Source organism: Leucopleurus acutus (genome assembly GCF_964270905.1).
Source record: "Leucopleurus acutus genome assembly, chromosome: 10".
Lineage (NCBI taxonomy): Eukaryota > Metazoa > Chordata > Mammalia > Artiodactyla > Delphinidae > Leucopleurus > Leucopleurus acutus.
Window position 1 is genome coordinate 8,357,943 of NC_139153.1, and position 24,674 is coordinate 8,382,616.

The 24,674-nt window shown below is 48.4% G+C and overlaps 1 protein-coding gene across 3 annotated transcripts in view; it reads left to right on the forward strand.

Moving 5' to 3' along the window:
* Positions 1 to 24,674, forward strand: part of SRGAP3 (SLIT-ROBO Rho GTPase activating protein 3) — a gene marked incomplete at both ends in the record, with an annotated part of 250,892 nt that overhangs the window by 175,899 nt on the left and 50,319 nt on the right. For 2 of the 3 annotated variants that reach the window (XM_082847211.1, XM_082847213.1), the window contains 6 exons: positions 897 to 1,025; positions 2,518 to 2,739; positions 4,283 to 4,384; positions 6,596 to 6,793; positions 10,970 to 11,054; positions 20,516 to 20,543. In XM_082847211.1, the coding sequence (XP_082703337.1) occupies positions 897 to 1,025; positions 2,518 to 2,739; positions 4,283 to 4,384; positions 6,596 to 6,793; positions 10,970 to 11,054; positions 20,516 to 20,543 (764 nt within the window). Of the gene's footprint in view, positions 1 to 896; positions 1,026 to 2,517; positions 2,740 to 4,282; positions 4,385 to 6,595; positions 6,794 to 10,969; positions 11,055 to 20,515; positions 20,544 to 23,070; positions 23,158 to 24,674 lie in introns of all 3 variants that reach the window. The other variant, XM_082847212.1, reaches the window with a different exon arrangement.

The window sequence follows — 24,674 nt, forward strand, 5'->3', positions numbered from 1 at the left end:
ATGGATACATGTCATTATACATCTGTTCAAATTCACAGAATGTACAACACCAAGACTGAACCCTAAGGTAAACTGTGGACTCTGGGTGACTACAATGTGTTAGTATAGGTCCATCAATTGTAACAAATGTACCACCTGGTGCCGGGGGGTGTTGATATTGGGGGGACGTGGTGTGTGTATGGGAGTAGGGGTGTGTGCACGAAATCTCAGCACCTTCCTCTCAATTTTGCTGTGAAGCTAAAACTGCTCTAAAAAAAGAGTCTCTTAAAAATTAAATAAAAATGAAAATAATCACTAAAAATTGAACAAAGATTAAATGAATGGGAAAAATAGAGCAGGACAGAATGTGGGGAGGAGGCAGTCAAGATGCCGGGGACACGTTTTAGACACGGTTGTGTGGTCAGAGGCCCATGCGACTGTGTGACCATGGCTAAGGACCTGAATGACGTGGAGCAGGCCACGCAGGGACCTGGAAGGGTGGCCTGCCAGCCGGAGGGAATGAGTCTGAGTCTAGAGGCAGGAATGAACTTGGCCTCTTAAAGGACGTGCAGAGGAGGGGATGACAGGAGCGTGGAGGAAGAGCCAGGTCAGGAGGGCTTCACAGGCTGTCGTCCGGGTTTGGGCAGCCTCTGGGGGTGTTGAGTAGGGGCCTCCGGAGGTCTTAGTTACACTCCCGGAAAAGGCCACTGCTTACCCGACAGTGCCGGCGATGGCTGCACATGTGCAGTGTCAGGTGAGCTTTTTGAGTACGGGGTCCAGATCTTACTCACCTGGCCCATGGAGTAAGGCTTTCCAGGGCCGTGCGGGGAGCTGATCGCAGGCAGTGACCCTAAAGAAAATCTCAAATGTCTCCCATCAGCGGCTCTGCTTTCACATCCACTCTTTCCTTCCTCCAGAGGCAGGCAAAGTATTCTGAGAACAAGCTGAAATGCACTAAGGCCCGGAACGACTACTTGCTGAATCTGGCGGCCACCAACGCAGCTATAAGCAAATACTACATCCACGATGTCTCTGACCTCATCGACGTGAGCTCCTGGGGAGTCTGGGGTTGAACAGGGTCCTGCACCGCCTGGTGCGAGTCATCAGCTGAGGGAGGGCTGGCCCTTGTCCTAGCTGGCATATGGGGCGGCCAGTGGCCCCTGGAGCCCTAACGGAGGGGAAGGACAGGGAGCCTTTGGGGCCTGGGAAGGGGTATCACCCTGTGGCTTCTACCTCCATGGGTGAGAGTGGGCCTCTGGCGGCCCTTGCACACTTGGGCTGGGCAGTTGTAATTCAGCGTGCACTTTCCAAGCGTCCTCCTCTACACCAGGTCTTTTACTGGGTTTGGGGGTACAGGGGTGATCGTACACAGTTCATGCCCTGGGGAACTTCCCAGGGTGGTAAAGATGCTTATCTGTTTAACACGCCTGGGTCCAGTCCGCTAGACACACACGCACATACGGAAGAAAACAATGAATGAGACAAAATTATACAGGTCAGCTTTGCTTGGGGATGTTATGTTGGGAGAAATCAGGCAGTTTAAGCAAGAGGAAAATGGAACACTGACTGCTGAGCACCAGCTGTGCAGGACACACTGGTAGGACAATGAGGTTTCGGGAAAGAATTCTGTGAGTGGTGCCTTCGGGGAGGCTCCTGCATCATCTGTGACAGAGCTGGGGCTGCTTCGCATGTGTTCATGCAGACAGGGATCTGGCCCAGCAGATGCTCGGTCAGGCTTCCTTGAGGGTGGGTGCGTCCTTTTCCTCTGGCCTGGGTGTATCCCGTCAGGAAGTCAGAGGGTCACCGCTCTTCCCTTGGCCGCAGAGGGGACCCATTATCGCCATTATCACCACCCCCAGGAGAGGGAGCTGTCTGGTCCTGCCTTCCAAATGCCCGGGGGCCAGACCCCTCCTCTTTCCTACCTTTCAGCTTTCTTTTTCACACAACCCTTTCATCTTTTTATTTACCAAATTTTTATTGAGTGCCTACTAGCTCTAGCTCTTGAGGTACAACAGTGGATAAGAGCCAGTGGGTCTGTCCTCATGGAGCTCAGCCTGCATAACCCTGATGCATTAAAGGCAAACGTAATGCCAAGCAGTGGGTGTTACCACGAGAGAGGTAGAGGGAGTTGTGGACACCTGGATGAGGGACACCTGGTGTGAACTCTGAGTGGGGAGAACATCAAGGAAGGCTTCCTGGAGGAAGTGACCTCTAAACTGAAACCAAAGGAAGAGTATTTAGGCAGGAGGAGAGAGGAAGAGTCTTCGGGCAGAGGGAATGCGTGTGTGAAGGCCTGGAGATGAGAAAGAAAGCAGTGAGTTTGGGGAGCCGCGAGGAGCACTGTCATTGCCCAGATCGCGGTCCCCCGCTCCCTCCGAGGGCTTTGCCATGACTTGTGTGGTAAGATTCCAAAGTGCATGAGGGCCTCCAGCATGAAAGATTTGACCGTGGAATAGGAGGTAATTGTAAGTCATTGTGACGGCCCCACCTCCATGTCACCACCCTCACCTGCACCTTCTGTGTGTGCTTCTCTCCAAGTGCTGTGATTTGGGCTTTCATGCCAGCCTGGCCCGCACCTTCCGGACCTACCTCTCAGCCGAGTACAACCTGGAGACCTCTCGCCACGAGGGGCTGGACGTCATCGAGAACGCGGTGGACAACCTGGATTCCCGAAGTGACAAGCACACAGTCATGGACATGTGCAACCAGGTCTTCTGTCCCCCCCTCAAGTTTGAGTTCCAGCCCCACATGGGGGACGAGGTAGGCTTCTCCCAGGAGCCCATGCTTGAGGTTGCTTCCATCTGTCTCCCGTGGGCTCCCAGAGCATCAGTGGGAGGAGAACGTCAGCGGAGAGGCCTGGGGTCAAGTTCTTGGTGCATGGGCTTCCCTAGCTGAGGAGTTTACCACGAATACCCTAATCTTGGCAGCTCAAGTCCCCCACCTGCAGAATTGCGAGACCATAGCTTCCCATGAAATCCCTCGCAGCTATGTCTAGAAGACCCCAAGGGAGTCCCACATCTGCACACAGACAATCATCTCACGTTCTCCCCTCGGATGGATGGCCTCAAATCACCGAAGGCGGGGCCTTAGCAGAGCCACTCGGACCTGTGCTCCAGTGCTGTGAGCCCTTGGAGTACCAGCCAACCCAGTTTTCTTCAGGACTTGCGCTGCTCACATCCTCATTATGTTCTAGAAAAAAAAATGGGAGAAGGCGCTCTTCACTAGCCCCTAAGCAGCACACTAGTTACCTGAATTTCACACAACTTCTTATGAAAATAGCTCCTTGAGCTTTTCCATGTCATTCCTCCCTCTCTCCAGGGCTCAGGCCCCAGTCCCTGGAACCAACGGAGAGAGCCACCAGGTGTCATATCTGCCTCCCCATCTCCACCATCTCTACCCCAGGGACATGTGCCCAGAACTTTCTCCTAGTGGCCCCGTTCCCTCCCCCCAGGCACACAAGAGTCAGGGGGACCCAGCCAGCCTCTGGATCCCAGTGGGAGCTCAGCTGGGCTGTCGCTGCACCTGCTTAGCAGGGAGGGACCAGGAGGCGCCTTTAATGATGGCATTTGCTGGACCCTCCAGTGGCTCTGCCCACTTTCTTCATTTGCAAGAGATGCCTTCTGCCGGGCTTCCCCACAGCTCCTGCCCCATCCCTGTGCCCTCATGTCCAGCCCTTTGGCTCATCAGCTGGTGACTGCAGGGTCGGGTTGCCCAGTTAGTGGTAAAGAACAGAGGCCTGCTGTCCCTTATGAGCTCGGCCAAGTTACGGCAGGCAGCCCAGCCCACAGGTAGTGAGAGCCCTGGTGGGAATGGGTATAGGCGAACAGTATCGCTCTCTCATCTTCTCTTCTCCCCTCCTCTCTCAGCGGCCCCTGTGAGAGGGCCGCTGCCCCATGCCTGCCTCTCTCTCAAGCATCTTCCTGCTGGGCCACTCTGCTGACTGTTTCCCATCCTTTGTTCTTTTCACTGGCTTCTCTTAGGCAGTTGCTTCCTTACCACCACTTCCTGCCTGGAAATTAACCAATTAGTCTCACTTAATGAGATTATGTCCAAGCTCTGAGTAGCAAACCGTCACATGCTGCACAAATGTAGACCACAACCGAGAGCGTGAGAGGGTGGCCCCTGGCTCCCGGCTGGCTCTGGTGTCGCTGGGTACAAGCTGTGTGACCTTGGGCAGGTCACTTAACCTTTCCAGGCCTGTTTCTGCAGTTGTCGATGGGGATGTTAATGATAGGCCGGCCCCAGCTACGCACAGGTGGCAAGGGCCCCGGTCAACTGCAGGCGGTGGCTGTCATTTCTGCAGGTGTGCCAGGTCAGTGCTCAGCAGCCCGTCCAGACGGAACTGCTCATGCGGTACCACCAGCTGCAGTCCAGACTGGCCACTCTCAAGATCGAGAATGAGGAGGTGAGTGAGCCCCTCCACCCTGTGAGGATTTCTTTACAAAGGCCTGACTGGTCCTGCAGAGTCTACTCTTGCCATGGAACACGTAAGAAATCAGGGTTCATCTGTAACATGCGCAACTGTCAAAACCAACTACACCAAGAATCTTTGATGGCATGGGGAATGCTCACAAGATGTTAAAGAAAAGCAAGGAGGAAGTAGAACTCTATGTTCAGTACTGTCCTAAGCAGGATAAACTGAAGTATGTGTGCACGTTTCTCTGCATATTCACGGGCATAGAGAAAAAGACTGGAAGGAAATACTTTGAATGTTGATAGTGGTTTTGTCTGGGTTGCAGGAGTATAGGTGATTTCTGTTTTCTTCTCTGTGCTTTTCTCTATTTTCTGCAGTGAGCTTATGTTACTTTTATCATCAGAAATGTAGTAGGTATTTTAAATTACACAATGAAATAACCCAGGGCACACTAAATGTGTCATAGATTCTGAGCTCCAAGGAGCTTCTGTCTCACCGTGGCCAGCATACCTCCCTTGCAGCTGGTGGCTCAGGACTTCTGCCAGGTGGGCACAAATGGAAGTACCAGCTGGAGTGGCTCCATTCTGATGTGCACTGATGAGGCCACATGGGAGACCTCCTGTTCCAGCCGGGATGCCCCCACCCAGGGAGGACATCACCCAATTGGAGGACACCAGGACATGGGAGTGTCACCCGAGATCATGGGCAGGTCCATCCTTGAGAAGTGCAGTTGCAGCTGGAGATGGGGAGCCGTGGTCCCTGTCTTCAGACCTCAAGAGGGCTGTTCTAGGCAGAGAGGGCAGGTTGCTTTGTGTCTTCAAAAAGGATGTAGCCAGGACGAACGTGAGCCAGAGTGTAGCTAAGGATGAACGAATCAAAGCAGTCCCTGGGGGGTGGTTATGTGGAGACAAATTATATACTTGTTTATCAAACCTGAGAAGAGAGAGGATATGGCCAAGAGTGTTTTCTTTCTTTATTTATGCCCTACATCTTCCCGTGAAGCGTTTTAAATTGTTTACATGGAACGGTATATGCTGTATATGGATAATAATGTTAATGGAATTTAAATTGAAAATCGGGGCATAGAAAGGAGGGTGAAGCACATGCTCCTCTGGGTAGGCTGTTCATGGCCATGGAAATGCTCAGTTTTGAACCTGAGCTTCTGTGAGCCTATGTTAGAAAGAACCGATTCACTCATTTATTCATTCAAGTATTTATTTAGCACATACTATGCGCTAAACATTGTGCAGAGTTAAGTGAGTGGATGAGACAATATAGTACCTCCTCTCACGGAGTTTATGTTCTAGTGAGAAAAGACAGGTGGTAAAACACAGAAGCGAACGAACCCATAAATGAATACGTACACAGAATATCAGACAGTAAGTTAAGGATGGTGGTCGGGGGTGGGTGGAGGGAGGCCTGATGTCACCAGGAGGCAACTTTTAAGTTGAGATCTGAGTGACAAGAGAGGCTTTGAGCAGCAATCACTGTGGAGCGAATGTGGACGCAGTTCCCCCAGGACTGTGTTTGGAGCGACCCTCCATCCAAGTTCCAGTACGCCCTTTAGGCACAGTTCAGTGAAGGGCTGTGGGGAGGCCGGGGCCCTGCGTGTGGAGCCTCCGGGGTCCTGCTCGGTCCCGGGAGAGGAGTCGGAGTCCTGGAGGACCGAGCACACTGCGTGTGTCTTGGGTCTATCTTCCTCGAGGCTGTTTTATCTCAGTCAGGCTTGCGTGGACTCAGTGGCCGACAGCAGAGGAGTTCACTCACTGAGGACAGCGCTGCCCTTATCCAGACTGTGTCCCCTCCCTTCTCTGGATGAAGGAAACGGGGAGCGTTTCTAGCGTTGCTCCTCCTCAGGGACCTGCCTCCCAGGAGGAGCTGGTTTGGGGTTGTATAACCATAAAGAAACACAAGCCTCAAAACCCAAGTTCCTTGTTGGTCACAACCTTCTCCGACGTTGTCTCCAGCAGAAGCAGTCCCGTGACCCGACTTTAGATTAGGCCACCTGGCTTCTCCCCCCTGCCAGCAGCTGGCCTTACTTTCCACATCACTGTAACGGGAATGAGCATCTTTGTCCTGCCTGCCTCCTGATGCTTTGTGTGGAAGAAATCAAGGAACGGTTGGGAAGGGGCTATGAGGTGTCAAAGGCATTCCGAGGCTGAAGGATTTTTGTCAACATGAAGGATTTTTGTGTTTCCCCAGGTTAGAAAAACCCTGGACGCCACCATGCAGACCTTGCAGGACATGCTGACTGTGGAGGACTTTGACGTCTCCGACGCCTTCCAACACAGCCGGTCCACAGAGTCTGTGAAGTCAGCCGCCTCCGAGACCTACATGAGCAAGCTCAACATCGCCAAGAGGAGAGCCAACCAGCAGGAGACAGAAATGTTTTATTTTACAGTAAGTGGCGTCCTGGCCCAGGACCCTCTGTCTGCCCCCCCACCGGCAGTGATTTTGGGGAGCAGCCCAAACTACTGGGAGCCAGAGGAACCACGTGGGTCCGTTAGACCTATAGGTCTTCCAGCATGTTTTCAGGTTAAATTGCCTGGCGTGGCTTTGTGAAATGCAGAAAGTGAGCTACCAGTGGGTAGCACCAGCCTTGATCTTGGATTGACAGTTATTGTGATTTTCCTTTTCTAGAAAAAATACAGAGAGAGTTGTGTTCAGTAGGGTGAGAGGAAAAGGGGCAAACAGAGCCAGGTGCACGCCCCAAGTAACAACCCCCAAGTTTAGTGTGTGGTTGTCATGTCAAGTTGTGTCAAATTTGGGCATGGACTCTGCAAACAACACCCTGAGTGATCTTTGCAAATTGCTGGTGAGTTGCCAGCCCTTCATGTAAAATCCCAGATTACTTACATTTCACTTGGCCAAGGAGGAACAGGAATGAGAGGCATCGGGGCTTTATTTCAACATGGATTTAGTGAACATGGAATGGGGTTAGAAGGGACCTTACATCTTCCATCTGATGTTGGACCCTGTCCAACCTTATCCCTGCCCCAAAGTCATTCAGATTCTGCTTGAACAACCCCAGATTAAAAAGCTCCCTCCTTCCCCAAACAACCCTTTTGTTTGGCTTGTGGCTGGCTATAGATATTATGATGTTTCCCCGTATCTCTGTTATCTTCAGAAATCTTCCTCACTAGGATTTCTGGTCATTGATCTTAATTCTGTTCTCTGGGGCAACCCAGAGAGAAGCTAATTCTACTTGACAGTCTGGCAAGGTTGCAGGGAGCTGGGTTTTTATTTCTCCAGGCTAAACATATCTACTTCTTTCGATCCAGCCTCTTAAGCTTTTGTTTTGAGTGCCCTCAGCATCCTAGCGACATTCTCCAGAACGTGTCCCACTTGTCGGTGCTTCTTCTAAAGTGAGATTCCCAGCAGCGGAGTGACCAGCACAGAGCAGGGCTAAACTTTCACCTCCCTCCACATTAGGGGCTATGCTTCTCTTTCCATATGTCCTAAGACCATATTCTTTTTTTTTTTTTTTTTTAAGCTAGTATCAGCTAAATCTCTGTTCCCACTGTACTGCCATTAAACGAGGCCACCCTCCTCTTATGGGATGTGTAGGTGATGTCTTGGGTGGGTCTGATGTTTACCACCGTTTAGATTTCCTCTTGATGGGTTCAGCTTATGGTTCTAGACTGTCAGGATCCTGATCGGCTGCTCATCACATATGCTGTCTCTTCAGACCTTGTGTCTGCAGATTCAGTAAGCGTGGCTTCTGTACCTTAAAGTTTGTCAATAAAAAAAAAAAACTGATTGGTACTTCAGGGCCCAGGCCAAAGACAGAGTTATTCAAAACATGCCACTAGGCTAATATTGATCCATTAATCAGCACTTTTAGATTGTGGTCATTTAACCAGTCACAAACCCACCCAGTTCTAACATCCAGCTCCATTTCATGCTAGGCCTCATCAAATCCCTGTCAAAAACCAACGGTTGACGCCTACTGCATTTCCTTTGTCAACACTCTTTGACTTTGTTGTTTTCAAGAAAGAACCGATTCACTCATTTACTCATTCAAGTATTTATTTAGCACATACTATGTGAATACTATGTGAATCAGCCCATGCCAGTTTCGGGGGCTCACCACTTCCACGAGGGGCCTACTGTGTTTGTAGAGAATTTACGGGTTACAAAGGTAAGTGAGGAGTGTGGATGAGTATTGTCACTTATGCAGCAGGAGCAAAGAAGGGGGTTCAGCCTGCTTGAAATTAAAAGACAGCATCCATGATGGGGGTCATGGATGTTATATTTTGATCTGAATATTCAAGTTATCAACCTGGTTGGCTAGTACACCTCATGACGTGATGTTGTGACATTATTTAGGTATTTTAAGGACATAACACTCCTTTTAAAGCAAACATTAATACGATTCAATGGCATTCTTTCCTTCATGGGTCACACGTGAAGCCTGGGTGAAGCTTGGAAGAAGTAGCCAGGATCCCCAAGCCCCAGAGCCCCAGTGTGTAATTTGCACTAACCAGGTGTAATTTGCACTAACCCACCAAAGCATGAGTTACAAGTTTGGGATTGGAGCTTCACCTGGCTTGGGACAGTGAGGCAGGATGGAGGGAATACCTACTTATACCGCAGCTTTGCTTTTTATGGTGAATTCTTAAACACAGGGCGATAAAATCAGAGGGCTATATTACTGGAAGCATCCAGAGAGAGCCTATAGGTGGGTAGTTATCAAACCAAAGTGTGCTTTTGAATCATGTAGGAAGCCTGTTGAAAACGTAGGTTCCCAGACTACCACCCTCCCTGAGGTGGCACCCTGGAAATGTGAGCACTTCTGGGCCTCTGTGGTGTCCTCCTCGGGTTAGACTCACAGTCTTCCAGAGCAGGAATCTGCATGTGGACACTCTCCCCAGCTGGGTAGGAGGCCACTGGTCCCTGCACCACACTTGGAGAAGCACCATGAGTCTACTTATTTTGCCTTGAGGAGGGCATGAGGCCCAGAAATGTTCAGAAATCCGGCCAAGATCGCACACTGAGTGACCACAGCTCTGAGCTCTTTCTCCTTCTGGGTAGAATGGGAATGGTGATGCTTCCACCATTTGTCATCTGAGACTGCAGTGAGGACCAGATGTACGTGTTTGAAAACCGTCTACAGATACAAGGGGGAGTGACTCTTAGCAACCACGGGACAAGGCCCTAGGAGCTAAGAAGGACCACGGCCAAGGAGACAGGACGCCACAAGCCCCAGAAACCCAGCAGGGAGGGGCCAGGGTGCGGTAACCTCAGTCTTATCCGGGCACATGTCAGCCCCCTCCCCGTGGGCCTTTCCCCACACCTGTCTTCAGCGGGAAGATGGTGATGTTCCAGATGTCCTGAGCTGCCGAGGCGCACTTCTTTGCTCCTCTGCGCCCTTTCTGAGCCTTCTGGCTGGGGAATAGAATGGGTTTTTTGGTGAGAAACTAGCTGGCAGATTTGGGGCAATCACATCTGTCCCTGTGCCTTCATTCTCAGGGCCTTTGTAATTGCATTCCCCTCTGCTTAGACCCTTCCCTCCCGTGTGCACCCACACGGCTGTCTTCCTCACCTCCTTCAGGCCGGGGCTGAGATGGCAACTTTGCAGTGAGGTATGCCCTCACTCCCAGTTCCTCATTCCTGCCTTGTTTCCATCCCTAGAGTTCACCACCATTGACCAATTGTGTATTTTACTTACGTTTTTGTTAGTTTATTGTCTCTCTCTTACCCTGCTATGTCAGTCCCACCAGGTCAGAGATTTCAGCTGAATTTCTCAGCACCTACTATATGCCTGGCACAGCTGTAGGCACCGAGGATCCAGAAAGGCACCTGCATGGACGGTGCCTACAGTGGCTCATGGTCCAGCAGAGAGGGCTCCCGGCCTGTGACTGGGCGACGTGGGGTGGGCAGGGCCGAGGGAAGCTGGTAGCTGTGTAGAGGCATGGCTGAGGCCAGGCTGAACTGGGGGCAGGGGGATTTGTTTCTGTTCCGAGTGCCCCGTTCCTGGCACTGCTTCCAAGTGCATTGTGCTTGGCCAGGCCCCAGAACTAGAGGCAGCCTGGGGTCCTAGGGCAAATCATTTCTTGTGCCAGCCTCACCTTTCTCATCTGTAAAAAGAAGAAAATCATATCCCCAAATGCAGTTCGGGTTATTTTAATAGGAACGTCTCCAGGGGCCTGCAATGCCCTTCCTCCTTCAGAGTGCAGCCAGGTAAAAGAAGACATGTTCTGAGGCTCCCCTCTGACAGATCTGATAACGCTCTCTTGTCTCGGCTGCATGCTCTTGGCCCAGAAGCATGGAGGAACTTTGATGGCTAAAGAAGCCCACTGCCCGGGCTCCTGCAGTCCTCACCTGACAGAAGCACCTTTCACTGCGCACATCCCCCGAGCTTTCTCTGTGTTCCCAAACTGAGCTGAAATGCCTCATAGGACTGGACAGCCACGCTTGGCAGAGCTGGGGATCTGATGGAGCCGACGCAGAAACCCCTTTCCCCGTGCCTGGGGCCTTGAGGGTGGCCCCCCGCCCTGGAGGTCCATTATGGAAGCAGAAATGGCAGGACTTGGCCCTGCGATCTGTAATGTCCTTGTGCCTTGTGTCTTACAGAAATTTAAAGAATATGTGAACGGCAGTAACCTCATCACTAAGCTACAGGCCAAGCATGACTTACTCAAGCAGACTCTGGGCGAAGGTGAGTCAGGTGGCAGAGGCCGGCAAGGGGGGCTGTCTTCCCGCTGGGTTGTGTTGTGGCCCCTTGAGCTGTTTCACATGGAGATCCCGGGCACTTGGTGGAATGAGGTCTGGTCCTAGAGCCACCTACCGGGATGAGCAATCTGGGAAAATAGCTCTGGTACAGATGCTGAGGGGGTCCAGTCTGGCTGCAGAAACTATGGGGCAAGCACAAGTCTTCGTTTGGGTTGTGGAGGAGGGTCCCAGATAAAGTGATGAGGGTCCCCAATAGGTAGGGGGTGGGATTCAGGGAACAGGCATCTGCACTGTTGCTTTTTAGCAGATTCTGTTTGCCAGGAATACTACTGGAGTGCCTGGCCAGGATTCTAGGTTCAAGAAGAAAAATGCATACGTGTAAAGCAGAGTTTGGTCCTTGGGAGACCTGGGGACTAGACTTAAAGCTCCCCAAAGGCTTCCAACGATGGGTGGGATAAAATCCCAACTGCTCCCATGGCACACGAGGCCCAAGGTCACTTGACCTCCGCCTGCCTCCCTGACCTCATCTACCCATCCTCCACTTCCCTACTGTTCTCCAGTGGCACTGAGCTCCTTTCTGCACATCAAAGCTCATCTAAGAAATGAAATTGAGTTGTTTGTAGTGAGGTGGATGGACCTAGAGTCTGTCATACAGAGTGAAGTAAGTCAGAAAGAGAAAAACAAATACCGTATGCTAACACATATATATGGAATCTAAAAAAAAAAAAAATGGTCATGAAGAACCTAGGGACAAGACGGGAATAAAGACGCAGACCTACTAGAGAATGGACTTGAGAACACGGGGAGGGGGAAGGGTAAGCTGGGACAAAGTGAGAGAGTGGCATGAACATATATACACTACCAAATGTAAAATAGATAGCTAGTGGGAAGCAGCAGCATAGCACAGGGAGATCAGCTTGGTGCTTTGAGACCACCTAGAGCAGTGGGACAGGGAGGGTGGGAGGGAGGGAGACGCAAGAGGGAGGAGATATGGGGATATTTGTATATGTATAGCTGATTCACTTTGTTATAAAGCAGAAACTAACACACCATTGTAAAGCAATTATACTCCAATAAAGATGTTAAAAAAAAAAAAGCTCATCCAACTTATTCCTGCCTCAGGGCCTTTGCATCTGCTGTTCCCACTGCCTGGAATGCCCTTACCCCATGTCTCTGTGTGGATGGCTCCCTATCCTTCAGCTGTCAGCACAGATGTCACTTCCTCCTGAGACCCTTCTGACACCCAACCTCAAGGAATCACCACCTCTGTCCCAACACTCTTTCGGTTTGATTTTCCTCATCTCACTCATCACCATGTGAAATCCTCCTATATACTATTTGTTCACCTGCTTATTGTCGTTGGTCACACCCCCACCCCCAAGAGCATCATATCTTCAACCAGAGTAGGGACTTGCTTGCTTATTTTGTCTACCACTTTATCTAGTGTCTAGAACAGTGCCTGGCTCATATCAGGCACTCAGTAGCCACTGAATGAATGTTGAATGGAAAGGTCACCAGAACACGAACTAGAAACCATCCAAGGTCAAGGGTGTGTCAACTGAAAACAAAAATGCACACCCTAAGAGCTGAGAGTTATATTTTATTCAGTGGACAAAATTGAGGACTTAAGCCCAGGGCACAGCATCTCAGATAACCCTGAGATACTGTTCCAAAGAGGCAAGGTGGGGAGCCAGGATATATAGGAGTTTTTGCAACAAAGACCAGGTAGTCAGAACATCTAAAGATTGCTGTTAATAAAAGAAAACCAGACATCTCACGTTAAGGAATTTGGCACTTTTCTATGTATGGGAAGATGCAAGAGTCTGGGCTCAGTGCAATCATTCCTTTGATATGCACCTCAGCTCTCTGGAGCCAGTATCCTGTCTTTTCTCATGCTGAGTTTCCTCAGGGTGCACCGTTTGTTGAGGGGGGTGGGCAGGTGGCGGGTGGCTGCAGTATCTGATGATTCACTGGTAGGCATTATGTTTTATTTATTTATTTAGGCTACTTCGGGTCTTAGTTGCGGCACGCAGGGTCTTTGTTGCGGCACGCGGGATCTTTGTTGCGGCATGTGAGATCTTTCATTGCAGCACGCGAGCTCTTTGTTGCGGCACGCGGGCTTCTCTCTAGTTGTGGCACGTGGGCTCTAGAGCGCGCACAGGCTCAGTAGTTGCGGCACTCTGGCTTAGTTGCCCTGTGGCATGTGGGATCTTATTTCCCCAACCGGGGTCTGAATCTGTCCCCTGCATTGGAAAGTAGATTCTCAACCACTGGCCCACCAGGGAAGTCCCTGGGCATTATGTTTCCATCCCAGGTTCCCTCAGGGCTCTCAGTTGGGAGTGGCTGTAGTGGCTGATGCCTGCAACATCCCTTGTTTACTGATATGGCAGCCGGCATTTTTAGTTCACAGATGGTTTACAGCAAGTCCTGGCGGCCCTGGAGCCGGGTATGAGGCTCAGCTTTGAGGGGAGGAGCTGACCTGGGGCTTCTGAAGCTACTGGCCAACCTCAGAGATAGTCTTGTGTTCTGTTTAGAGAGGGCTGTTGGCTGAAGGATGTGCTCCACTGAAAGGAAAGAAAACATGGGGTCTGGGAAACAGGGGGCAGTACAAGAGAGATGAAGGGAATTTCTAAGATGATGATGCCAGTAGATCCCGAGATGACAGCTTGAAGCAGCCTAGAGAGCTCCCAGGAGTGTTCTGGGGAAGGAGTGTGACAGGACGAGAGTTGTGCTGGGCTGTGGGGCTGGTGGTCACTGCCGGTGGGAGTTCGCTGTCCGCAACACGTCCTTGCCTTCCCTGGCTCGCTCTCTTCTCCCTGTGGGTGCACATTCTAGTGGCTGTGTCCCAGCCACACAAGTCCCTAATTCCTGTCCACTCAGCAGCTATCAAGGGGGCTGCCAGGCTCTGCAGGTGCTTGGCATTTGTGAGCCCCATGCTTTAGAAGAACTGGTGAAAAATGAAACCATTTCCCAACCCCAAGGCACTTAACATTCTCGCTGGGAGACAACACATGAATTCATAAAAAATTAAATAATGATAACACTATCACACAGAAATACTGACTGAATTGCCAGGCGAACAGTACAGACTCTGAGGGTTGTGAGTCCAGAGAGGGAGGTTTCGCTGTGGGCCCAGGAGAGCTGGAAAGGCTTCAAGGAAGATGAATAACTAGGGCTTGAAGGAATAGCCAGGACTTTAAAACTAATACCAATGGAATTTTTTCAATCAACTTTGTTGACATATAATGGATATACCATAAAATGCACCCATTTTATGTGTAGAAATCAGTTTTGACAAACACATACATCCACCTGTCACCACCACCCGGAAGTTTGCTTGTGCCTCTTTGCATTCAGCTGCCCCCATCCTCCACCTCAAGGCACCACTGATCTGATTTCTATTGCCATAGACTAGTTTTGTGTGTTCTAGCTGGTGAGAGCTTGGGAGCTCTTGGAGGTGATGGGAATGTTCTATATCCTGCTTTGGGTGGTAGTTAGACATGGGTGTTTACATTTGTCAAAACTCATTGATGGAGAGGAAGAGTGGGGGAGAAGGAGTTGCAATGAGCTTTTTCTTCATTTCCCCTGTCCCACCCCTCTACATTCTGCCCATCCTGACATTTCAGTATTGGACCAGGCGAGTGGGGCCATGGAGGAGTGTGGGTAACACGGAGGAACAAGAACAGCAAGAATAGAGGGAAAGGGGAGAGACAGAAAGTCCTCGAGAGGAGCTTGGGTGTGTGTGTGACGGGGGCAGCTTCCACGGCTCACAGAATCACTTTTTATGGTCATGGGACTGGGGGCTGCTGCTCATGAGTTGTAGCAAAAGGTGGGTCCATGTGAGTTGCTGGCTACTTGTACTTTCCAAATCAGATACCCTGGATTTAGAAAACAAGATGTTCTTTTATAAAATAAGATCCCAGATGAGGAAGTGCTTCTCTCCAGCTCCTCCGTGAGTGCTCTCACATGCAACCTTTTATTCCTGCCCTTGCCTGAATGGCCTTAATGAAATAATAATAATAATTAGTTTTGGTTGGCGTAACTCGTGATCCATTTGGTCTTCCAAGTTTATTTAGCCTTCAGCTGCGCCTTGCTTTGAGATGTGATTTATGAGTCCTTCATCTGACTTTTGAGCTGAAGAGCAGCAAAAAACTGAAAATGCAACTTCAGAAGTATAATGGAGGCTAAGAAAGAGCCATCTAGAAGAATTTCCACAGGCCTGTTTTCTCATAAGCCAGTAGTGAGGAAAGCCCACTGTGCTTCTTTTGATAACTGGGATGGGTCTTGTTAGACTGGTTAATTCTGGAGAAGTTTTTTTCCCTCTTTTTTACATCTTTATTGGAGTATAATTGCTTGTGTTAGTTTCTACTGTATAACAAAGTGAATCAGCTATATGCATACGTATATCCCCATATCCCCTCCCTCTTGTATCTCCCTCCCACCCTCCTTATCTCACCCCTCTAGGTGGTCACAGAGCGCCGAGCTGATCTCCCTGTGCCATGCGGCTGCTTCCCACTAGCTATCTATTTTACATTTGGTAGCGTATATATATCCATGCCACCCTCTCCCTTCATCCCAGCTCACCCTTCCCCCTCCCCGTATCCTTAAGTCCATTCTCTACGTCTTTGTCTTTATTGCTGTTCTGCCCCTAGGTTCATCAGAACCATCTTTTTTTTAGATTCCATATATGTGTGTCAGCATATGGTATTTGTTTCTCTCCTTCTGACTTACTTCACTCTGTATGACAGACTCTAGGTCCATCCACCTCACTACAAATAACTCAATTTCGTTTCTTTTTATGGCTGAGTAATATTCCATTGTATATATGTGCCACATCTTCTTTATCCATTCATCTCTCGATGGACACATAGGTTGCTTCCATGTCTTGGCTACTGTAAATAGAGCTGCAATGAACATTGTGGTACATGACTCTTTTTGAACTATGGTTTTCTCAGGGTATATGCCCAGTAGTGGGATTGCTGGGTCATATGGTAGTTCTATTTGTAGTTTTTTTAAGGAACCTCCGTAGTGTTCTCCATAGTTATTTAAATTTTAATAAACTTTTTGTTTTAGAATAGTTTTATATTTATAGAAAAGTTGCAAAGATAAGGTAGTACAGTTCCCATATACTCCACATCCAATTTCCCCTATTATTAACATCTCCATTTTACACGAATATGGTATATTTGTCACAATTAATGAATATTGATACATTATTATTAACTGAAGTTAGTAAATTACTGAATTACTGAAGCTGAAACCAAATCTTCAGTCATTTTTCTGTCTCTCCTGCACAATAAAGGTATATGTGGATTCTAAGGGCATTAGGGGAAAGGGGAGAATTTGCGCTGACTTAGTTTGATAAAGAACTTGCCCGTTGGGCAAAGTTGGGGCATGAAAAAATTGAGCGGGCCAAAGAATGCTCAGAATCTTCTAATTCACTCTTCTGAGCATCTTCAGATGATTCCCCTCCACCTGGACATGTTAACTCTTCCATTCAGTAGAAAGCTCTTCTGAGAGTGGGGCTAGGGTAGGGTGACACCTGCCTCAATGGCCTTTTTAGGTCATCTGAGAGCTATTTTATATTGGGGGGATAAGCTGGTCATTTTGAAAACAAGTGAGAAATATGGGGCCAAGTGGAATATTTTTACTAAAAAGATACAAAGCTTTTTTTTTTAATGAAATGAAATATCATGTCCAGTGCCTCAGTTTCTCTCCAGTACTCTTTTGACAGCACGCCTCAAAGAAACCACAAGTTGGAGGAAACTAGGTCTTTGGGGTCACCCTCACTTAGAAGCGAATTTTTGAACATGGCACACAAGTCAAAATGCTTCTAGGTGCCCTGCAAATTGTCATTCCTTGTTACAAATGTCACTGCCACATCTTGGGAACAAGAGCACACACCCTTATGTGCCCTTGGCTGTTGCTATGTCGTTTTATTGGCCAGAGGATTCTTAGTTTATCATCTCTGAGTCTTAGATTTCTGAGCTCTTTATTGCCCTGGTTAGTCAGTAAGCTCCAGGCTTTACACTTAAGATATGGGTGGGTTTTCAATTTACTCTATAGCCCCTCTGGGGTGAATGGTGCATTGTCTATAAAAGGGATGAGACATAACCTTTTCAGGCCAAGGTTTAATAGCCCATTACAGAGCAAAATGTCCACCGGGACCAGACAGTCTGACCTTCTAGAAAATGACTGAGCCACCAAGTAGAAAATATATTTTTAAAACCCGAAGAGATCTCAGGTGGTAAAGGGCAGAACATTTTTAATTTCTGTTGTTTGTTAGAAGTTGAAACACCATATTCCAAAAGATGTTTCTGGTAAAGAGGTTCTTGAGGTCTGGAATGTGAGTCAAAGCTGAAGGAGAATAAATTCGATTCGTTGCCAGAGGAAGGTCTGTCTTGAGTGTGTTCTGACACATTCTACTCCAGGACTCAGATCCTTTGATTCCTGCCTACCCCTTTCTTCCCCCCCGGCCATCCATTCATCTGTCCATCCATCCATGGGGACACAGTATATACAAGACGAACAAGGTTCCTGCCCTCGTGGGGAAGAGAGACCTCAAACAGGAAACAAACCATTAAGTAAAGAATTATAACTGTGAGTGTCCTCGAATAGAAAATTGGGGCTGAGATAGAGAATAGTTGTGTACGGGGTTGGGGAGCTTTGGGGCACCTGCTTTAGGTTGGGTGATCAGAGAGGCCTCCGAGGGGAGGTGATGTTTAAGCTGAGACTGAAGGATGGGAAGGCGTCAGCCGTGTGAAAAACTGAGGAGAGAGTGTTGGGGCAGAGGGAACAGCCTGTGTGAAGGCAGGAAGGGATGTGGTGAGGTAGGAATAAAAGAAGGGCACTGTGCCTGGACCACAGTGAGTATGTAGGGGAATGGGCAATTCTGGAACTAAGAGGAGGTAGAGCTGGAACCTCTTCCTAGGTCCCCTTTGTCAGTCAGAGTTGCACAGCTGACTACAGCTCTAAGGGAAATGATGTGCTTTATAGTCAACCCAGGCCACTGGCTGACGCTTTCATGAGTGGGCTGCCGTCAGCTTCAACTCAGGGTCTTAGATCTACGTGAAAATTTAACTCAAGTTGATGTCTGGTAGGAATTTGCCCCAGACCCCAGGCACACAATCAAATTAAGCAGAGCAAATTTTCCTGTTTTACCCAACTTTTCTCCTTTCCTCCTTTGGCTTCTGTTCAGCCGGTTGCAGTCACTCTTGTAACTGCTTGTGGCTTTGGTCAGGAATTAAGGAATTGTGTGCTGATTCGCTCCAAGTTTTATTCTCAGACTTCTCTAACTCTCTTCCTCCCCTCATTTTTCTCCCCATTCAGCATTGCTTTCTGAAACAATAGAGAAATATAAATGCTCAGTTCTTTTTTTTTGAATAAAGTCCCTTCATGTGAATGCTAGATGGGATTCTAGGGTCTGGAGCTGTTCTGTCCAATATGGTGGCCACAAGCCACATGAGGCTATCGAACACTTGAATCGTGGCTAGTCTGAATTGAGATGTGTAAAACGAGCACCAGATTTCAAAGAGTTAGTAATATATATATCTTATTAATTTTTATATTGATACATATTGAAATAATATTTTTGATATATTAGATTAAATACAATGTATCATTAAAATTAATCTTTCATGTTTCTCTTTACTTTTTATATGTGGCTACTAGAAATTGTGGCTTGCATTATATTTCCATGGGACAGCACCGGCTTAGAGGTTCTCTACTGCACCATAAAAATAATGAAGTACTGAATCATGCTGTGGATGAACCTCAAAGGCATTATGCTCAGTGAAAGAAGCCAAATGCAAAAGACCACATATTGTATGATTCTATTTTTATGAAATATCCAGAATAAGCGAATCTACAGAGAGAGTGGATGAGTGGTTGCCATAGGCTGGAGATGGTAAGAGGGAGTGACTATAAATCGGCACAAGGGATCTCTTCAGTGTGATGGAAATGTTCTAAAATTGAGTTGTGATGGTTGCACAGCTTTGAATATTTACTAAAAATCACTGAATTATACATTTTAAATGTGTGAATTTTATGATATGTAAATTATACCTCAATAATTTAAAAAGAGGGCAGTGGATATGAGACTGGAATTCCAGGGAAATGTAAGATCTGGAGATAAAGTTAGGAAGTCTCAGCAAGCATTTGAGATCACCTAGAGAGGGTGGAGGAGACCCAGTTTGCATCCTGGGGGCATTCCAATATTTAGAGGTTAGAGTTTGGACAGATGAGGAGACAACAAGAGAAACTGAGGAACAGCCTGTAGGGCAGGAAGGACACCTGGAAAGTGTACAGAGTCATGAAAATCAAGAGGAAAAAGCTTTATAAGAAGAAGGGAGTGATTAACTGAGGTAGGCAGTGCTGAGCAGTCAGGTAAGAGCAGAGGAGACATTAGGTTCAGCCGCACAGAGCAGTCTCCGTGGAGTGGTGAGGACAAAAGCCAGCTGCGGTAAGGCAAGAGGAGGAAGCGACAGGGACCCCAAACAGAGCTCCTTCAGGAAGTTTTGCTGGAAAGGAGAGCTGAGAAATGGAGATTGAGTTAGAAGAGAAATGGGATCAAGGGGAGGCTTAAAAGGCAGGTTGGATGTATCCAGTGTACGTGTTGATACGCTGATGGAAATGATCCAGAAGAGAGGAGACTGGCGATGCTAGAGAGAGGGGAGAACTTGCAGAAGCAAAGCCCCTGAAAAGGGCCGAGGGCATGGGACCTGCGGCATGGGGTCTGGGTTTTAGCAGAAGCAGGATGCTTCCTCCAGAGCACCGGGAAAGGAGGTAGCGGGGGAGTGGGCAGGCGCAGGTAGGTGGGTAGGTCTCATGGTGGTACCCAGAGACCCTGTCTTATTGATTTTGTTTTCCAGTGAAGGAAGCGAGAAGGTCTTCAGCTGAGGATGAAGGCAGGAGGGCTGGGGGTGGGCACTTGGCGGGGTTGAGTGACAACAGGTGTCTTATGGCTGATACCCTTCAGTGCCGGGCATGACAGGTGCTCAGTAAACCTTTGTGGACATAAAGCAGTGCGTGGGCTCTCCAGCTGGGGTATGCATAGAAGAGAGTACTGTCAAAATGCAGATTCCTGGGTCCTTATCCAGGAAAGAGCCAAAAAAATCTGCATTTTTGACAAGAGTTCCAGAAGATTCTGATGCCACTGGTCAGCAGGTTGTAGTTTGAGAATCACTGAAAATAAAATGCGTAGGAACAATAACAAATGAAAAATATGTGAACATGGCCCTACAAATAGGAGGCACTGAGGATTTAATAAGACTCAGTTCTTCGCAACAGAACATACCTTAGGCATAATAAGATTTCCCATTTCACAAATAATTAAGGTGTTAGTTGTTTCTTGTTTTTAGAAAAAGATGAATGTTCTCTGCTCAAAAATAAACCAACAAAAACGAAAACAAAACCAACAATTAAATCAATGTACACTTTTCTTTCCAGGGGAGAGAGCAGAATGCGGTACAACCAGGTAAGAGCGGTGCATCTTGTTTCCTTCACCTGCTGCCTGCGTGGGCAGTGGGAGGAGGTGGGGGGAGCAGGACAGACGGGGAGGTGGCGAGACAGTGCTGGAGCTCAGGGCAGCGGAGGAGTCTTAGAGGGGACAGCGCCTCGCCAGTGTCCCCACGAGGGTGTGGTTGTGCTGAGAGGGAAGGCAAAGGTCTTTTGGCTGCTCTGCTGGTTCCAGCATTAGACTGGTGATGGGGAGGGAGCCTTTCAGAGCTGCTGTGGGAAGTGGGTGTCGTCCCTTGTTGCTATCCATCTGGTGGGAGGACGGGAAGGTAATATATATTGCAGAGTGGCTGAGGGCAACCAGGAGAAGCCAGAGGCTGTGGGGTAGCTGCCCACCTGTCTCCCCATCCGTTCTATGGCTGCTGAGCAAACCGCCGAGGCGTGCGGCCCAGCCCGGGGTCCCAGTTTGCCAAGGCTCCGGGTTTGGCTGGAAACGCACACCACCGGGCATACGCATGCGCATATCCACACGAGCGGGCGCAGACGCCCGCTGCTGCCTGCCCTGGCTTCGGACCTCGCAGCACTGGGATGGCCTGATGGCAGAGCCCCTGGTGGGGGAAGTAATAGTGGGCAGCTTCTGCTTTCTCTCCAGCTCGCTCAACATTATCCTCTGGGCTTTTCCCTGAGCAGACCAGAACCAGTGAACACTTTCACTCAGCAGCCGAGAGGCTGGCTTCAGGACTGGACCTTTCCTCTACCTGTGGAGAGTTTAGGTCCATAAGCAGCCCTATCGCTGCCCGGGTTCCTTAGAGCCCATCCATTTCCGTGTTCCCAGCAATGCCCGTCCCACTGCCCAAGTTGAATTGAGCTGGTGGCCCAGAGGCCTGCGCTTTTCCATCACGTGGCCGTTGAGAGCTACTTCTGCCTCATTCTGGGCCCAGTGACCCAAAGACATCCTTTTCCCACAAGTTCTTCCCAGTGGCCCAGAATCCTGGAAAGCTGTCCTACTTGGCAAGAGGGAGGATGAACCCTTAACTCCCGCCTCATCTGGAAGGGAGTTGGCTGGGAAAAGGCTTGGAAAGCGCTGAGGTTTTCAGTTTGCTGGCCCAGGGTGGGGGAAGACTGAGGGCTCTCCAGAAGCTTAGCCTGTGCAGCTGTTCCTCTAGGCCCCGGCAGTCCCCGGACATTGGGAAGATTCATGATACCAGGCGAGGCCCTCCCAGCACATGGGTCAGCAGATGTGCAGGGTTACTTTCTAAGAACCTTTTAGAAACAAACTCCTATTTATTTATTTACTTACTTATTGCAAGAGTGTTGTCATAGTACCAAAACAACAGAAGCCACATTTTACACCAAAGTTTGCAAATAATGAAACAGATGGGGGGATGAATTGAGCCATCCCTCACTTCCTCCTAATTCCTAAAACTCATGTGGGAGAAGATGATTCCAGCAGATTGTAGGAGAGATCTGTAATCAAACCCTTAGCGAGGTCCCAGGGTCGTCCTTAGAGAAATGTTGAGAGGTTTTTTTGTTTTTTTGTTTTTTTTTTAAATAAAGCCCTCTGAGATGCTGTCTTCCACACCCTCTTTGACCCAGGGCCTGGGAAATCCAAGCTAGGATTACAGACCTCCCACTTAGATACACTGCACTAAGCTGCAAGTCCAGCCATCTGCACTTTGGCCCTTGGCCAAGGTCAAAGGCAACTCTTAGTAAAGTAAAAGCTTCCTCTTACTTCCAAAAATCATTTTTAACTTATTGTGGAGTGCACTGCTAACTTGGAAGTGTTTTTAAAATTTATCTTAAATGCCCTGGGTGAGCTATTTCTATACTGTGGACCTCTTTATCTGCCATAGTTTCCTGTCCAAGGTCAGTGTTGTTTTGGGTGATTATTTGAGCAGGTCCCCTCAGCCAAGTTGTTGCTGGCCTTGTATAGACAGACCAAGTTTTGCACATGGGCTGCAACACATTGTATATTTCTTTCTCATACTTTAGAACGTTATCTTAGAATAGCCCCAATTCATAATAACCCTGTAATTAGGCTGACCAGATGCAATAATGCGCTTGAAAGACATATGGTAAATGGCAAAGCCAGATGCAAATGTAAGGTTTGATATGGTTTTTCAAACCATTGACTGGCTTCCCTAACCTAGGCTGACTCGCTCCAAGTCTGGATTAGCAGTGAAATCACTCGAGATTTCTTGTCCAAACAGATGCAACGCCATGCACACCCATGCACAGCTTCCAAGAGCCTGACCACCATTGAACTACAATATTGCTGCCATTTTGGATGTTGACACCCACATCTGTTGGGTTGTCTAGGGAAATAACCATCCTTCTGGTCACAGAATAATTTTGAGGCCAATTCCTATGTTACTAACGCGTGTTAATTTTTATCTTGGTTGAAAGGCAGAAAGGGGACATTGGTCTCTGGTTTCTCTTTCTTCCTCTCCGTGGCTTTCTCTGTTCCTGTTTTCCCTGCCTCCCTCCCTCCCTCTCTCTCTCTCTCTCTCTCTCTCTCTCTTTCCTTTTGCTCTGCAACTGAGCAGCAGAAGAGATGGAAGGCTTAGGCTGCCCCACTTTCCTTGGCTGAGCTGCCCCCCTGCTCCCCACTTTGTGCCCCACCCAGCACTTCAGTAAGTCGGTATCAATTTGGTGTCATGCAAAGTTGGGATAGCTACGTTTCCTTGTCAGAGATTCCGCTCACTGCACAGAGCACCACACAAAAGAAAGAAATCCTGATGCGATTCTAACAGTCCTTTGCTTTCTGGATTGGGCAGAAATTATGTAACTTCAAGGAAAAAAGAATCCTTAGGACTTATTTTAGGAAATAAATTTTAAAGGCACCCTAGATATTTTTGGTATTGGGTGTCCAACACCTGCATTAAGAGTCTGTACTCTTGCTGACCATGAGAGTTTAATAGATGATTTAATGCTATTGCTGAATGTTCTGTGATAAAATCAATTTCCCAATTTCCATAATCACCCCGGAACCTGAAGTAGGAAGAGCTGAATTCTGTTCCTATGACCTTGGGCAAGTTTCTTAATCTCTCCTGGGCTCGTTTACCTGATGTTTAAAGTAGGTTTAATAGTTCTTGCCTATCTCACAGGGTTGTCGTGAGGGTATCATGCAGTGTGAGATAAGGAAATGATGTGAGAACGTCCAAAAACAGAAACCCAAATCACCATGGAAACAAGGTGGTGCAGCTGCTACCCTCCAGTTATGATACGTAAAACCTATGGCCCTGTCACATTTTTGGCACTCTCTTTTGGCATTTGGAAATTCAAAAGCAGATCTGTTGTAAGAAATATGACTCTCACATAACCCACATCCTCAAAAAATAAGTAACTTATGAAAAAGAAATGACATGGACTTAGCTAACCAAATTGACGTAGATCCGAGATGAGCTCAAAATAATCTTGCCTGTTGTTTCTTTGCAAAATTTTGGTCTGTGCTGTTATTTTAGTTCCAGTGTTTGGGTGGCATGAGATTTGGATTCCACTGTGTCTTTGCCCATGCATGTCCTGGAGCTAGCAGCATTTGCTCAGTATTCAGACACCTAGAAGTTGATCCGAGTTCCCTAGATGGCGGGCCTGCTGAGGGAGACAGGCACCACAAGGCCAGTGAGCAAGACAGCATGAGTCTTGTCTCCTTGACTGGCTCCACGGCACATACGATTTCTTGCCCATTCACAGAAATCAGTCAAGGCTTGTGGGCCCAGGTCTGTGTTCATCACGCATGGACATTATCTGTGTCAGGCTTGGTCCCCACTTGGTACCTCTCAAATTATGAACGAAGCCAGTTGAAAATGAACTGTGTCTCTTGGTTAGGGACTCTCCTCCTAACCTCAGAAAACCCTTTGCCCTAGAAGGCTGGCAGCATTGAGTCAGGCCAACTTGGGTGGTGAAAGATGAGCAAATAAGCCAACACAGGTATATGCATGTGGGCAACTCTGGAAACTGGTCCAGTGTTTGTGGCTGTTTCGCTGTCGCTGGTGAACTGTGGTATGATCGCCCCTCCCTGTGGCCGAGATGGAGCACAGGGAATGGAGATCCTAAAGTCAAGCAAGACACTTTCAACCTGACCCCACGGGTCCTCCGTTGGCAAGGGTTAATGGGATGGATGAGTCTTTGGCTGGAAATGAGAAAGTTC